Genomic DNA, 17,092 nt, shown 5'->3' with positions numbered 1-17,092 from the left:
AAACATTCATTTTGTCTTCATGTTTGAAGCCCTGCCCCCATTGCTGTTGGAGGGTGGAAGTGAGGCATGAAATCACGAATAGGAATTTGGCAAAGGTCTTTCTCCAGGGTGAAAACAGTTCCTGGCCATCTGGACAATTGGACAGTGAGATTTAGAAATTCCCCATTATTTCCTTCCTCAAACGAGATTTTTCATGCAAGAAAATCTCCAGGAAGGAAATACTGGCCATCCTCAGCAGGCCTCAAGAAGCCTTGCAGGGTCACACCCTGAACAGATGACTAGTGCCTAAGAGATGGGGAAAGTGTGTTGGGACACCCAAAAGTAAAGGAAAACTTCCTCCTTATTCCACCAGCTTAGTTGCATGGCGTCTATTAGGCTTTGCCAGGATGGTCAAGTGTCTGCGAACAAAAACAGGATAAAACTCAACCAGTTCCAGGATTAGTGTTCAGTGTTTATCATTTCACTACAACAGTTGTGGAGGTCCAAAAGCCAAATAGCCTCAAATCATCCAATGAACAGGGCAGATAGTGGCACATTTGAACCTGGATCTCCCAAAACAAGGTTTGTATAGCACCAGCTGGTATAGAGACAAGAGATACAGTGTAATGGATTAAATTCCATGCTCCCATTTATTAATCCTAATGGTCTGAGAGAGGTCTCCAGTGGTGAAATACATCACCACAATTGAGGCCAAAATTTCTGTTGCTAAGCGAAACAGTTGTTAAGTGAGTTTTGCTCCCTTTTACAACCTTTCTCACCACAGTTAAAGTGAATCACTGCAGCTGTTAAATCAGTAACACAGTTGTTAAATGAAACTGGCTTCCCCATTGACTCTGCTTATCAGAAGGGTATCACATGATCCCGGGACTCTGAAGCCCTCATAAATACAGGCCAGTAGCCAAGCATCTGACCACGGGGATGCTGCAAGGGTCGTGTGAAAAAACGGGTCATAAGTCACGTTTTCCAGCGCTGTTCAACTTCGAACGATCCCAAAACAACTGTTGTAAGTCGAGGACTCCCTGTATGCATTCTGCCCTTATTGAATGTCAGGCATAAAACGACTTTCCAGGAGGGGGGGGAAATCTAGAGTGTGTAAGAAAAGGCAGTTTAGAAGCTTGTTACTACTGCTGGGAGATTTGGGATGGGGGCGAGCGGTGAAGTACAATCTGTCTCCGGCCAGAATCCCAGATCAAAACGGAGCGGGCGGTTTTCTCCGCCTCTACCCTGCGTTATGCAGCATTTCTGCCGTCCTTCCCCCGCCTGACCTGTGCGGGCAGCCTCTTCACGGCCACAAGAGGAGCGAGCCTGGTGGCTCCCACGGCCACCTTCCTCCCTCCCCCACTTGGGCCAAGCTAAGCTGCCGCAGAGCCTCTTCAGAAAGCCGCTTTTCCCAAGTAAGCCCCTTCTCGCGGCCTCGAGTCAAGTCAAAAGGGGAAAGTCAAAAGGGCGGAGGCAAGAGAAGAGCCGGCTTTACGGGCAGCCGCCGGGATTGCTTCGCTCTCCCCCTCAAGATATCAAAGCCTTCACTTTATTATTTTTATTATTTTTATTCCATTGATATCCCGCCCTTCTCCGAAGACTCAGGGCGGCTTACAAGCTTAGCAGTAGCCTTCCTTCTATGTATATGCCTGCTTATTAGGGCTTTCACACACACACCCCCAAGCGGCATTATTACAAAGTCAGCTTAATTGCCCCCAACAATCTCCTAAGGGCGGTGCTTTTTTTTGTAAAAGAAAAAGGTGCCGGAACTCACACGTGTCATACAACCCGCCTTGCCTACCCTACAAGGTTCCATCCAAAAAAGGTGCCGGAACTCCGTTCTGAGCGTTCTATGAGGAAAAAAAAAGCCCTGCAAGGGGAACGGGGGAAGGGAGCTTTCCCCGTGTTTCAAAGCCCAGGAAGGGTCGTGGAGAAGCCTGGACTCGGTTTAGTTAGGCTGCAAGGAACCCCGGGGGGCGGAGCCGGCAGTCCCAAGGCAGAAGCCGCGCTCCAGAGTCACTTCCAGGGGAAATTCCCCAGGGAGAATTTGCGATTGAAGCCTCTGTACCTTAAAGCAGCGTTTCCCAACCTTAGGAACTTGAAGATGCGTGGACTTCAACTCCCAGAATTCCCCAGCCAGCTATGCTGGCTGGGGAATTCTGGGAGTTGAAGTCCACGCATCTTCAAGTTCCTAAGGTTGGGAAACGCTGCCTTAAAGGAGAGAGGGAGAGGGGTGTGTGTGTGTGCGTACGTGTGTGAGAAAAAAAACTGACAAGACCAGAAGACGGGAAAGGGAAATCTCGCCCACATTTCATCTGACGTAATTTTAGCCGCGGCCGATCCGTTTTTGTTTTTTTTTAACCCTCAAAAGATCGGTGATCTTTTTTGCAGGTCAGCCCCCATGTGTAAAAAGCGGAGCCTCGGGGGTATTGGAGGCGAGGTCTTGGGGAACCGGTCAGAAGAAGAAGCGCCTTTTTTTTTTCTTTTTTTTTTTTTCTTCCTCCAGCCGACCCGTTCTTAATCCCGTGCCGAGGCTTTGCCGGTGAACTAGTTTTGAGCTTTCAAACCAAAAAACGGGTGGCCGCGGAGGCTCGCCGCCCTCCGCCCCAAGCCGCGTTCCTTCTCTCTCGCTTCGACCCGAGCGCCGATAAATAGCCGCGCTCTCTTGCGTCAGTCAGGCAGCGCGCGAGCTTTTCTCCCTCAATGTTTGCCTCGCTCCGAGCGCCGATTGCCAAAGCGGCAAGGGGAAGGGGGAAGGGGGGGGGCTGGAAACACCACACACCCCCTCGTTGCCCCCGCCCACGCGCGATGAAACAGAGCTAGGGGAGAGGGGAAAAAAAACCCAGGATGATCGGGATTATCTTTGGATCTATACAGCAGCGTGCGGGGAAAAAGCGGGCGCCTATAATAAACCTTGGCGCCGCTCCGCCCCTCGGCCGAGAATTTTAACAGGGGGCTGAAGAAAAAAAAACAAACCACAAGACGACACTCTCAATCGCAACGATCAAAATCCAACTCGGATTCCCCGACCTGCTGCTTTTCCAGATGCGTTTAAGACTACAGGCTGCCGACTCTTCTTCCCACCTTGCGCTTTTTAGTCGCGATCATCCCGATACGGATTTGGAAAGAAATCCCGCCTCCTTCCACCACCACCACCACCACCACCGTCTCGAAGGGTGCAGGGTTGTTTTTTTTTTCTTCTCCCGAGGATCTTTCCTCCTTCCCATTCTGCCGAACGCCAGGACCAAAAAACCGAGTGCAAAAAACAAAAAAAGCCAAAAAGCCAAAAAAAAAAAGCCCTCCAAAAGGCGGGTGTAGCGTGGTGGAAGGCGAAGGCAGATAGACAACGTGGCTGAGCTGTCAATGTCAACGAAAGGAAGCGTGTGTGGGGGGGGGGTATTGGAGAATGGTGTATTATGTTGCGCACCCCCCCCCCTTCCCGTATTCCACATAATCACAGCAATTGCAACAGCATCTCTCCCCCCACCCTTTTTTTTTCTTTCGCTCGGAGGTGAGGAAGCGACCCCCCCTCCCCCGCGCAAATGCTCGGGTTAGATGAGCCTCCGAGAGCCTTCTTCCCCGTTATATTTTCCGGATTTTTCTCCCCTGCCTGCCCCTTTTTTTTCCTTACCTTCTCTTGGGCCCTGGTGAGCTTCTTCTGCATGTTGCTGGCTATTTTCCCTGCAGTCACTCCCTTGCCCATCTCAGCCATCTTGCCGTCCTTCTTTTTTTTTTAAAAAATTATTATTTTATTTTAAATCTGTAGGACGGCGGTCAAATTAATCAGATTAAGAGGAAGAGAAGAAAGGCTGGGAGCGAAAAAATGGCCATGGCGCTTTCTCAAAAGCTTAGGACCAGGAGGATACAGCCTTTTAAAGAGACAGTACAAAACAGGCTCGGCAGCGTCTTAAAGGAACAGAGCACCCTGGTTTGAGCGGGGCTGGGCAGGAAGGCTTCTGTCTGTGAAATGGGATACCGTTGATATGAGCGGGATAAAAATAATCAACCCGAGAAAGAGTCAGGATCCGATGGCGTTTTTTTTTTTTTTCAAGAATCTGATTGACCAATGGCAAACCTATGAATTAGGGCTTTTAAAATATATTTTAAGAAGAATTTAAGAAGAATAACGACTCTGGAAATTGAAATCTACACATCTGGAGGATACCCAAATTGTAAAATGTTGGATGGGATAGGTTTTGTCATGAAGCTGCTGCCTCACACTCAAGTTCTCATTAAAAATGTTAAATAGTCTATAGCATTTTATTTGCACTGAAAATCATCCAATTGTCTTTTTTTCAAGAATCTGATTGACCAATGGCAAACCTATGAATTAGGGCTTTTAAAATATATTTTAAGAAGAATTTAAGAAGAATAACTACTCGTTTGTTTGTTTAGAATGCCTTGCACTAGTCCACTGGGAAGTGACAACAGTAAGGCGTAAGTAACCATGAGTAGGCCTTCCCAACCCAGGAATGGGTGCAACTGGCAAACAAGACAGGTTGTGCAAAGCACCCCTGGCCACAGCTGCCACCTGCTTTTCAAATAACAGCTTGTGAGTCCAAGGGAAACCCACCCACCCCCAGACTGCACACAAAGTCTGAATAAGGCAGTGCCTCCACTGAAAACAAAAAAAAATCGTTATTATGGTTGGTTGCAGTCTGCCAGATGTTTAGACTGGATTTGACATTTTTATCCACCTATCAAATTCTTCCCAAGGACCTGAGATAGGCAGATGTTGCTTCTTGGTGTTAAAGGTATCATGCCAAGATGTAAACTGTTCTAAGTAAAGCTGCCTTTGGAAATTGACTGAGGGTGATTTTATTAATGCCAATGGTATTCAAGTGGAATCTTGGGTTCCTCCAGACAGGCAGTTCCAGATGCTGCCCATTCATTTTTTCTTCTTCTTGTTTTCATATACAGTAGCTAATGCAGAAAGGGGGACAAAAAGGGCCAAGTAACAGAACAGGCCATGATGTCAGAACGCAGGGACAAAAGGGCAGAGTATGCATTACAAAATCATTGTGCATGTGTCAACATGTTTTCATTACCTTGCATTCCATTCCATACCCCACTCACCCATCTTTTTTATTAGTCATATCAATGTATTTTCTTTGTTTTCTTTTTTGATTGTTTTGTTTTGTTTAACTTCCTTTTTACTTCTTAGCTTTCGTTTATGGGTGTGAGCCACCTAGAGTAGCCCTGTGGTGAGATCAGCAGCAAATAAATTTAATAATAGTAATAATGACTATGGAATAGGCCAGCATCCCTTTCTTGGTACCATCTTGATGTGTGGACTTTAATTTTCAAAACTACAAGCAATGGCTATGATGCTGAAGAACTCTGGAAATTGAAATCTACACATCTGGAGGATACCCAAATTGTAAAATGTTGGATGGGATAGGTTTTGTCATGAAGCTGCTGCCTCACACTCAAGTTCTCATTAAAAATGTTAAATAGTCTATAGCATTTTATTTGCACTGAAAATCATCCAATTGTCTTTGGTTGAGTTAAAACAATATTCTAAGTTAGATTGCAAAGGCCACAAAAGGGAAGCTTAGAGATTAGTGGTTACCTACCCTAGCACACTCTATTTCATCAGTTATCAGTTGTGATTGTTTCAATAAATTATGACTTAACACACCGTGGCCTAGTTTGTACCAATCTATACATGACGTGCATAATCATCTGTAACAGTGTGGAGGAAGTTAAAAAGCAGAGATAATGTTAAGTCTTAGGCAAAAGATTAATCCATGTGGACACATCGGTACCAGTCAACAATGCATTGAACTAATTTCTTTGTTTTACTGCATGGCCATTCTGAGAGTCCTAATTGTCAATGCACAGGAATGCTTAAGGGGCTGAAAAGACTGAGTTCTGTACTGCTAGCCACAGTGCACTTTGGGTTAATATAGGCCAGTCAGTCTCTTGTGGGGACAAAATATGCAGATTCCCACCCCCCAAAGAAAGTCTTGGTGGAGCCTTGGTGGAGCAGTGGGCTAATGCCTCCTTAAGTAACACCAGCTGCCTGCAATTAGTGCAGGTTCGCATCCCACCAGGCTCATGGTTGACTCAGCCTTCCATCCTTCCGAGGTAGGTAAAATGAGGACCCAGATTGTTGGGGGCAATAAGCTGACTTTGTAATAATGCCGCTGGGGGTGTGTGTGAAAGCCCTAATAAGCAGGCATATACATAGAATGAAGGCTACTGCTAAGCTTGTAAGCCGCCCTGAGTCTTCGGAGGAGGGCGGGATATAAATGGAATTTAAAAAAAAAAGTCACCTTGAGTTCTCTGAGAAAATGTGGAACATTATGACAATAAACAAAAAAAAGTATAGATATGTCTGGAGGACATCTGTTTTAAAAATAGTCTTCTTTAAAACAACTGGACTTCTTTTTGTTGTTAGTTTTTCCTTAAAAACATTTCACTTCTCATCCAAGAAGCTTCTTCAGAACTTGGGCAAAAACTTCAAGGGGAAAAAAAAACCCAAGAAATTCCAGGTTTGCCTTTTGGAAAAGCACATTTGGGACAATCATGACCTGGATGATTGAGAATCTCCATAGACATTCTTCAAAACAGGTTCAACTGCTGGTGATTTCATGGACACATCTGTACAACTTTCTTAATAAGGTAAGGAAATGATTTGCCACAGTTTTCTGGAATATATTTTTGATTTCCCATTGTAGTCTATAGTTCTCAATTTGCAATTTGATCCATGCCCTAAGCACAAGCAACCCTGCTTAGCTTTCTTTAATTTATACCTTTACTTTTTTAAAAATAAAATGATGAGTAAAAATGAAAGATTACCAAACTAGTCACAGCACACACACATACACGCAAACCCAAACAGCAAAGACAAAGGACTTGAAAAGTTAAAAAAAAGACTGTCACCTAGAAACTGTATTTCTGTCTGTTGTCTCCATAACAACAGTTGGTTAATCCTGTCTGCACACTATGACAGGTAATAAAGTAGAGGCCAAATATTTATAGGAATATCTTGATAGTATAAGTTTATATTATATACTATATTTACTTTATAGTTTAAAGTGGAAAGACCAGAGAGTCATATTTCAAGTTATCCCATCCATTTTTGCTATAACCAATTTGGGCTGAATGCCAAAAAGCTGGAATTTTCCTTCAAATCAAGTTTAAGAACAAAATCAAAGCTTGCTGCAACAAACACTCAAAATCCACATCCTTTCTCTAATATTTCTATGCTCCCAAACACAATTGATAAAAAGAATATTACTGAACACTTGCTCACAGGGAAGTTGATATAGGATTGCAAATTTAAGCAATAATTAAAGACTTTTCTTCAAATCTAATTATGCAGGAATACATCTCCAAGAGTTGTAAACAGGTACTGTAGCTCTGAGAAAGGATGCACATTTGCACCAATCTGTTGTTTGAAGAAGGCCAGAGGACTTTGAATATTTTAAATCTTGCACTCAGTTGTGATACTTTGTGATATATAGACAATGAATGCAATAGATATGTAATTAGAGCTGGTTTTTAATCTTGTTTTCGTATGACAATACTGTATAATTTGTATTTCATACTAATGTTTATAGATTTGAATATGCCATCATTTTGTGTATGCATTCGTTCTGTAGCTGTTTTTCTGAAAAACAGCATGTGAAGAACTAATATTTCTGGCTGATCCATCAGCAGGGAGAAATATTAATGCAGCAAGCTTCATAATGAAAGACTTATTTATTTACTCCCATTGTTAAGAATTTCCTGTTATTAATGAGTTACCTGCCTGGCATAGGTTGGTCTGTCAGAGGCCACAATGATATCACACAGAGACATTGTGCCCTGATTCTTTTTAGTTCTTTTGTGTTTGGTACAATGTTTGTGTAAATTCTTGACTTGAGGTATATCCAGATAGAAGGAGGGAAATCAAAAGGATCCTTCAACTTGATGAGAGATACTGTTCAGATCTATTATAGTAGTAAGGAAACATCTTAAGTTAGGAATCTATTTAGAAATATGTACATGTCTGTGTATATATTCCAAAAGAAGGGAAAGAGACATAATTTAATATTTGCTCATTCTTCTGCTTTTTATGAGTTGTTGTTAGCTGCGAAGTCGTGTCCAACCCATCGCGACCCTATGGACAACGTTCCTCCAGGCCTTCCTGTCCTCTACCATCTTCTGGAGTCCATTTAGGCTCATGCCTACTGCTTCAGTAACTCCTTCCAGCCACCTCATTCTCTGTCATCCCCTTCTTCTATTGCCCTCAATCTTTCCCAGCATTAGGCTCTTCTCCAGTGAGTCCTTCCTTCTCATTAGGTGGCCAAAGTATTTGAGTTTCAACTTCAGGATCTGGCTTTCTAAAGAGCAGTCAGGGTTGATCTCCTCTAGGACTGACCGGTTTGATCGCCTTGCAGTCCAAGGGACTCGCAGGAGTCTTCTCCGGCACCATAGTTCAAAGGCCTCAATTCTTTGGCGCTCAGCCTTTTTTAAAGTCCAACTTTCACTGCCATACATTGCAACTGGGAAGACCATAGCCTTGACTATACGTTTTATGAGTAGCATCTGTTCAGTTATTAATACTGGCCTGTGCCCTGTAGATTCCACATTTTCAGTTCTTAACACAATCTTTGAATTAGGCTAGTACAGAACACTGTGTTTGGTAACATTAATTTGTGAAAACTCTGGAAAATAAGTACTGAACCATTAGGAGGTGAAGTGTGCCAACACTACGACCCCAATATACAGTAAATAACCAATCACAAATGAAATTGGGGAAAATGGAAAATGTTGATGATCTTTCAACATACAGTAAAAACAAAAAGAAGCTTTTTTAAAATGAAGGGATCTAGATCCTGTGGGGATTTGTTGTTCAGTGACTAATGTGTGAGGATGCAAATTCAAAATGAGCAATGTATCACATTAAGAGAAAATAAGCAACTGGGAAAACTTGAATGATGAGTCATCACTTCAGTGACAAATAGTACAGATCATTCCAGGACTGCTATGAGGAAGGTAGAAATGGAAATACCAGTAAAATTGTAAAAGATTAGATTAGGGGATTCTGATTCCAAATGAATCACTTTCCTGCTTTGTTGTTTATTTGTTGTTCACAAAATAGCTATGTGGGATTTCCAAAGATGCCCTAGGCTAAGAGATGGCAAACCGAGACAGCAACCATTGTCTGCCTTTATATCATTTAGCTCTGTGGAAATTGCGGTTGGAAATGGCTGCTGCATATAAAATTCCCCAATAATTAATGTAACATGCAGGTTACATACAGATTGCATGGAATAGCACCAGTCAATGGCTTTTGAGAGGATACAGGAATTTAGAATTAACTATTTGCTTTTTCAAGCCCATCAAGATTTAATATTTTTGTGTAATATTGTTGGTGCTTCTGGTAGGCCATATCAGGAAGGTAACAAATTAATAATAGAAATATGCATCAATAATGGGAGCCAACTGGCTGTCCAATGCTATTTGAAAAATAAATCAGAGAGAAAACACTGTTAAATAAATTCCAGCCACAGATACAGTTCTTTTGTGTATCAAGCATTTTACACTATACCTGCCTGTGTATTCCAATACATTATATCAACTCTGTGTAATATCATAGTGGCCTCTGACAGACCAACCTATGCCAGCAGATACTCTAAATCCATGGGATAATTAATTCCCCAGTTTAATTTTAGTATGTACAGTATTTATTACTTTTCCTGTTACATCAACATATGCTGTATAATGATGACAACTTATGAGAGTCCAGCTCAACAAGATTTTCATTTTGATAGTAGCTTGGATTATATCTATTGCCTGGTCATAATATTATCTGTCTGGCCTTCAAGTTGAAAAGATGCATATCCATTATGGTTTAGTAAAATGTGTGAAGCAGACCAGTGTTTTGTGAATGACTCAATGTTTAAAGTGGTATCATTTACTATATGACTTCTAGTTTTCAGGAATGTAAAAACTGAAGCTAAAATCTGATAGATTTCCAGGGTTATAGAGCAGCATCAACTGCTTTTTGAATTAAATTAAAGTTATAAGACAAATATAAAATACATAGTATATAAAAATATATATTATGTATCAGAGGTATATCAAAATATACATATTCACTTAATAAATTGTGCCTGCAATTGCTGGTTTAAAAATGACAGCTTACTAATAATTGGAAGCAAGGAAATTGCAAGCAGAAGAAGCACATAACAAGATAAAGAAACACAGATGAGGTCGGCTTAGAGAAAAACTACCGTATTTTCCGGCGTATAAGACGACTTTTTAAGGCATGAAAATCTTTGGGGTTGTCTTATATGCCCAGTCGCCTTATACGCCGGAAAATAGTAAATCCTCGGGAGCAGAGATGTTAGTGGAAACGGATTATTATTATTATTATTATTATTATTGTTATTGTTATTGTTATTGTTATTGTTATTGTTATTGTTATTATTATATTAACTCTTTATAAGGTTTCAATTTGTAGAACAATATTAGATCCTGTCTTGTATTCCCACAGCCAAGAATGTCATAGTAAAGATTTCTTTTTGGACTAGAATTGGCTCCAAGAGTTTTGTCTTCCTAAGACGTGGTTTGGGGTGGGTCCTGACACACAAGATGGGAAAGAGAATTAGGTTTTGTTGGGTTTTGGAAATAGTAGCTTGATTGAGGGCTGATCATAAATTGTTGAAATGGATCTATAAAGAATTCACCTTGACTATTTAGAAAAATCAATTTAACTAAAGCAATCCACAAGTTCTGGCACAAAATTCATCTGACAGTCTGAAACAGTGAGCTAGAACAAATGGTATAATTAGGGAGTTATTGTCATACACATCTATCTGCATACAAGATACTTCAATTTGGGTGACTAGTGGTGGCCTTATTGTTGGGTTACTCTGCTCTGGAAGCTGCCTAGGCAATCACTGAATGGAATGCTCTCTTTCCCTATTCTGCTGTTACCCACACCCACCCTTGCAATCGGGCAGGTAGGGGAGAGTTCATGAGGGGCCTGTATGGCATGAGCACTAGAAGGCTTGAGATGGTGGCTGCCGGGTAGGGGTGGGGATGAGGAGGGGAATAGCACAAGGCTTAGCCAGGATGCATGGGGACATGTCAGAGTGAGAGTGAGGAATGGCAAGACTCAGAGAGGGTGTGAAGGAACGTGTGAGGGGCACAATGAGGCTTGGAGATGATATGTAGAAGTGTGCAAGTCGCTGGTGTGTGGTGCAAAGTGCAGAGAGTCTGGGGAAAGGTGCACAGGTGAAGGAGATTTACCCTAGCAACTTGTGACCTTCCTGCAAGTTTCTCCATGAACATTCTGGAAATGCGGCAGGGAATGTGACAAATAGCAATCGTGACCACAGGACGCTGCAGCAGGTCTAAGTGCAAGCCTGTTGCCAAGCACCCAAACTGCGATCATATGACCACAGGAGTCCTGGGACAGTAAGAACTCAGGACCAGTTGTAACTATTATTCATTCAGGATTGACAGTTGCTGAATTAATGGAAATAGGTTGACGGCTATCTCTATACCATTCACTTATTTTACAGAAATAGGTTTCTACTTTTCCTAAAAATTCAGATGTAAAGCTAGACATCCATGCTTAGTCTAAACATTCATTTTGTAGGATTTTTTTTAAATTAAAAACAAATAGCCATGCTTTGTTTTAAATAGATACAAGCAGCTTTTTGAATTCTGAATGTAAATGAAGATGCCTAGAGGTGTGCTCGTGAAATCTTTAGAAAAAGATGTGCAAATTTCATTGGACCTGAAAAGACTGTGTTTCTCTCTATAATACCAGATACTATATTAACTGTGGACTCAAGATTTGTTTTCTGCTTTGCTATTTTTCATTGTCCATATTAGACATATGGGAGTAGAAATTCTGGGACAAATACTATACAGTATCTCCCTGATGTCAAATGATGATAACCTGGAAAAAGATCCCTAGATGAAATCTGAAAACAACTGAGCTTGAGGGTGTTAAGACCAGCAGAATGATAGCTGTGTTAAAGTTGAGAAGTAATGAAAAATAGTCTCTGCAGCCATAGCATCCCTGTCTTTCTGCTCCAATTACTTCTTTGCCCATTTTTTTCCTGCTTATTGTAGCATGCAAAATTGTAGCGCAATTTGCAGAATACAGAAAAAAAGGGTTGTGTGAAAAGATGACTGAAATAAAGAAGCACAGACCAATTTTTAGCCTACAGATTTCCTTTCTCCGTCTGAACAAGCTGACTATTAGTGAGTTAACTCTGATGAGTTAAGTTAGTGATATTTTCTAATGCCCAATAGCCAAGAGCCTTTCAGATATGCCCTAAATATTTTTAGAATAAATTAGTAATTGGAGAAAGAAGATAAAAAAAGTCATATCTTTAAAAATAATACTCTTTCTGTAACTTCCTTGTGGCAATTTTAGTTTTTAGATCACTTGAAATAGTAGTATTGTAAGCAGGGCTTTTTTTCTCATAGAACGCTCAGAACGGAGTTCTGGCACCTTTTTTGGATGGAACATTGTAGGGACGCGGTGGCTCAGTGGGTTAGGACGCTGAGCTTGTCGATCAGAAGGTCGGCAGTTTGGCGGGTCGAATCCCGAGTGCCGCATAGCAGAGTGAGCGCCTGTTACTCGTCCCACCTTCTGCCAACCTAGCAGTTCGAAAGCACGTAAAAATGCGAGTAGAAAAATAGGGACCACTACGGTGGGAAGGTAACAGTGTTCCATGCGCCTTTGGCATCTAGTCATGCAGGCCACATGACCACGGAGACGTCCTCGGACAAGCGCTGGCTCTTCGGCTTTGAAACGGAGATGAGCACCGGCCCCTAGAGTCGGAAACGACTAGCACGCATGTGTGGGGGAACCTTTACCTTTACCTTTTACTTGTAGGGTAGGCAAGGTGGGTTGTATGACATGTGTGAGTTCCGGCACCTTTTTCTTTTACAAAAAAAGCACTGATTGTAAGGAAGCTTTACTTCAGGGCTTAAATCACAACCTAAACTATATCATAAGTTAACAAATGCTGGTCAAGAAAAAGCCTGCATAATATCACCATGAAAAGCTGGATCTTGCCAACTACTAATCATTCTCCAGATACTAAAGCCCTTCATGGTTCAGTACGATAAATTAAATGCCAACTTTATCTTCTGTTCCTCTTCTGATTCCCCCAAGGCTATCACTGAAGTTCTACTATCTAAGGTGCTATTTGATGTTATTTACTTAAAGTCAGAATGCTAATGAAAAGGTATTTTCTTCTGTTTGAAATTCAGAAGTTTCAGTTTGCTCCTTTGTGTAAATATTTGAAAAACGTATCAGCTCTCAGGTTCTTTCATAATTACACAGACTTTAGCACTGCATGAAGTTAAAATTCAATCATCCTGAGTCTTTCATTCAGAAAGACTCAGTGCATAACATTGGACCTACTAGGGAAATGAATACAGAATAGTTGTTGGAATAAGGCAATTGCATACAGGAAGTTTAACCAATGAATGATGATAAAACCATATCAATATTAATAGATAAATCACTATCTAAAAACTGCTAAAGGCAGTAGGAATTGCAGAAACCTGCATAAAGCACACATCCAAAAACTAAATTCTGACTCTGGTGGTTGCAATAAACTAGGTTAAAGCACTCATATAATCAAAGATTCTTGTTTGCTTTTATTAGCAGAATTCAGAAAGCCTGTCCTCCAAAATCTGTTCACACTGTCTTTCCATCTAGGAAAGATAGATTTAGCTCCAAAGGATGGAAAAACTTCCCACAGTATTTTTTTTCTAAACTACAGGATCCCCCACCACTTTTAAACTATGTAAGAGATCGGATGATCTGTAACCATTCTTTTTTCTGCAATGAATTATCCAATAAATAATTAAAAGCGAGCATACACTTTTAAGTATTATATAAAAATATCATCGGCTAATAAGATGTTATCAAAGATATCACAGTCATATGCTTGCAAAAAGTCAAGGAAACTGTAGGTCCACTGAAGATAGAAAATGGCAAGGAGGTAACAAGCAATAGGGAAAACGCAGAGCTACTTAACTCATTCTTTGCATCAGTCTTCACACAAAAAGAAATTATAGCACAACATACCAAAAACAAAAAGACAAACTAGAAACAAAAATCAAAATAAGCAAGAAAATGGTAAGAAAACACCTATCTGACTTTGACAAATATAAATCAACAGGACCCAACAGATTACATCTCAGAGATCTGAAGGAGCTGGCAGATGTTATCTCAGAACCGTTGCACCATATCTTTCAAAAATCCTGGAGCATTGGGGAAGTATCTGAGGATTGGAAAAGGGCTGATGTGGTTCCCATCTTCAAGAAAGGGGGGAAAAACAGACCCAGAAAACTACAGAACAATCAGTCTAACATCAATACCTTGGAAGATCCTGGAAAAGATAATAAAAAAAAACAGATCTGCAAACAACTAGAAGCAAACAAAATTATAACAGGTAGCCAGCACGGGTTTGTTAAAAACAGATCGTGCCAAATCAATCTTATTTCATCCTTTGATAAAGTGACCAAATTAGTAGACCAGCAAAACGCTGTGGACATAGTATACCGTATATACTTGAGTATAAGCCGACTCGAGTATAAGCCGAGACCCCCAATTTCACCCCCAAAAACTGGAAAAAGTTATTGACTCGAGTATAAGCCGATCTGCCGTTCTGCAAGCCTCCGCCACCGGCGGAGGCTGGATCCGCGCTCTGCAGGCCTCTGCCGCCAGCAGAGGCTCGATCCGCCATTTTGCAAGCCTGAATACACAGGAATACCCTGTGTGGCCGCGGCTCTCGGGGAAGCCCTGGCTGTCCGCTTCCTCGCTCCACGCTGCCATTCGGGGCCCGCGCGTTCCCCGGGCAAATCGCGGCGCCCAGCAGGCGAGGAAACACGCCCACTCCAGTCGCCCCCCCTTCCCTCAGGAGACGCGAAGCAAGTGACCGCCCGGAGCTTACCGAGGACTTGCGCGCGGCCGAGGCTTCGGTGCTTCCAGGATCGCGTGCACCTCTCCCAAGCCGCCGCCGTCCGGAGACCTGCCGAAGTTTGGGGAGGTGCGCGGTAAGTTTTTTTGTTGACTGGAGTATAAGCCGAAGTGGAATTTTTCAGCCCAAAAAGTGGGCTGAAAAATTCGGCTTATACTCAAGTATATACGGTACTTAGATTTTAGTAAGACATTCAACAAAGCAGACCACAATCTACTGTTTGGTAAGCTAGAAAAAGGTGGAATAGACAACATCACCACTAGATGGATCTGTAGCTGGCTGACAAACCGTACTCAGTGAGTAGTCGTCAATGGTACTACATCCACATGGAGAGAAGTAAGCAGTGGGGTACCACAAGACTCTGTCTTAGGCCCAATACTATTTAATATCTTCATCAATGACTAAGATGAGGGAATAGAAGGGGAACTCATCAAATTTGCAGATGACACTAAACTGGCAGGAATAGCCAACACCCCAGAAGACAAGCTCAGGATTCAAAAAAAATCTTGACAAACTTGAACAATGGGCCCTATCCAACAAAATGAGTTTCAATGTAGAGAAAAGCAAAGTTTTACATTTAGGCAGGAAAAATCAAAGATATAAGTACAGATTAGGTGAGACCTGGTTCAAAAGGGATCTTGGAGTCCTAGTGGACGGTCACTTTACTATGAGCCAGCAATATACAACAGCAGCCAAAAAAGCTAATACAATCCTGGGTTGTATAAACAGAGGCATAGAATCAAGATCATGCAAAGTATTAGTACTGCTTTATAAAACCCTAGTGAGAACACACCTGGAATACCTCACCCAACTTTGGTCACCATGATGATCAAAGGCTTGGAGACTAAAACATATGAAGAACGGTTGCAGGACTTGGGTTTGGCTAGTCTAAAGAAAAGAAGAAATAGGGCAGACATGATAGCAGTGTTCCAGTATTTGAGAGGCTACCAGAAAAAAGAGGGGGTCACATTATTCTCCAAAGCACCAGAGGGCAGGACAAGAAACAATGATTGGAAACTGATCAAAGAGAGAAGCAACCTGGAATTAAGTAGAAACTTCCTGACAGGACAATTAACCAGTGGAACAGCTTGCCCCCAGAAATTGGGGGCGCTCCATCACTGGAGATTTTTAAAAAGAGGCCAGACAGTCGCTTCTCTGAAATGGTATAGGTTCTCCTGCTTAAGCGGGGGGCTGGACTAGAAGACCTTCAAGGTCCCTTCCAATTCTATTCTATTCTATTCTATTCTATTCTATTCTATTCTATTCTATTCTATTCTATTCTATTCTATTCTATTCTATTCTATTCTATTCTATTCTATTCTATTCTATTCTATTCTATTCGACAGGCAATTCTGGCAAACTGTTGTCCAACAACGGCTAATGACCCTCTTTTACCAGTCTACTATAGAGAGCGTCCTCTCGTATGGTATTGTGGTTTGGTATGCTGGTCTGACAGCCATGGATAGGAAAGTATTACAGAGGGTGGTGAGCACAGTACAAGACATTGTGGGCTGTCCCCTGACACCACTGGATGACATCGCCAGGGCTCGTTGCCTTGGAAGAGTGAGGAAAATTCTCAGGGACGACTCACACCCTGGACGGTATCTCTTTACTCTCCTACCATCGGGTAGGAGATATAGGAGTATAGCCAGCCACACCAACAGGCTGAAAAACAGCTTCTATCCATGGGCTGTTAGGCTTTTGAATGAGAAATAACTTTTGTGAACTTTTGTGAATTTTATGCAGAATTGACTTGGGAGGCCGGTGTGTGGTGTAGTTGGTTCACATGGTGTAGTAAGATGGTTTGTTGTCACTGTGTGTTGGGGGGTGGGAGCACAAAGGGAGGCTCAGCTAATCTCAATGTACACATAGTTGTACTTTGACAATAAAGGTTCATTTCATTTCATCAGAGTTGGAAACAACTATGTGAACAAGAGAAACCACATGTTACAAAAGCTATGTAGAGCAGGGTTTTTTTTTTATTCTGCTCAATGTCAGTCTAGTCAAACACTTTATATCTTATTGGAAAACAATCCTTAGGGAGATCCTAAAGTACATTTTAATGTTAAGCCAAAACCCCTTGTGGATTTGACAATACATATTGGTATCCAGACTTTAGCTAACAGTCTAGCTCCAGGAAGCAAGCTTCTAAAGTC

The 17,092-nt window shown here is 41.8% G+C and overlaps 1 protein-coding gene across 7 annotated transcripts in view; it reads right to left on the bottom strand.

Annotated features, from left to right (window-relative positions):
• The window catches only part of BIN1 (bridging integrator 1), a 134,738-nt gene extending 130,457 nt beyond the window's left edge, over nt 1-4,281 (bottom strand). For 2 of the 7 annotated variants that reach the window (XM_081313286.1, XM_081313285.1), the window contains exon 1: nt 3,611-4,281. In XM_081313286.1, the coding sequence (XP_081169412.1) occupies nt 3,611-3,691 (81 nt within the window). In that variant the 5' untranslated portion in view covers nt 3,692-4,281. The remainder of the gene's footprint in view (nt 1-3,610) is intronic. The other 5 variants (XM_081313291.1, XM_081313290.1, XM_081313288.1 and 2 more) reach the window with 3 other exon arrangements.
• Nucleotides 4,282-17,092: the final 12,811 nt, after the last annotated feature.

The sequence above is a fragment of the Vipera berus genome, assembly GCF_964194415.1.
Source record: "Vipera berus genome assembly, chromosome: 1".
In the NCBI taxonomy this organism is placed as follows: domain Eukaryota; kingdom Metazoa; phylum Chordata; class Lepidosauria; order Squamata; family Viperidae; genus Vipera; species Vipera berus.
The sequence above is the reverse complement of the archived record's forward strand: the minus strand, read 5'-3'. Positions and strand labels throughout refer to the sequence as shown.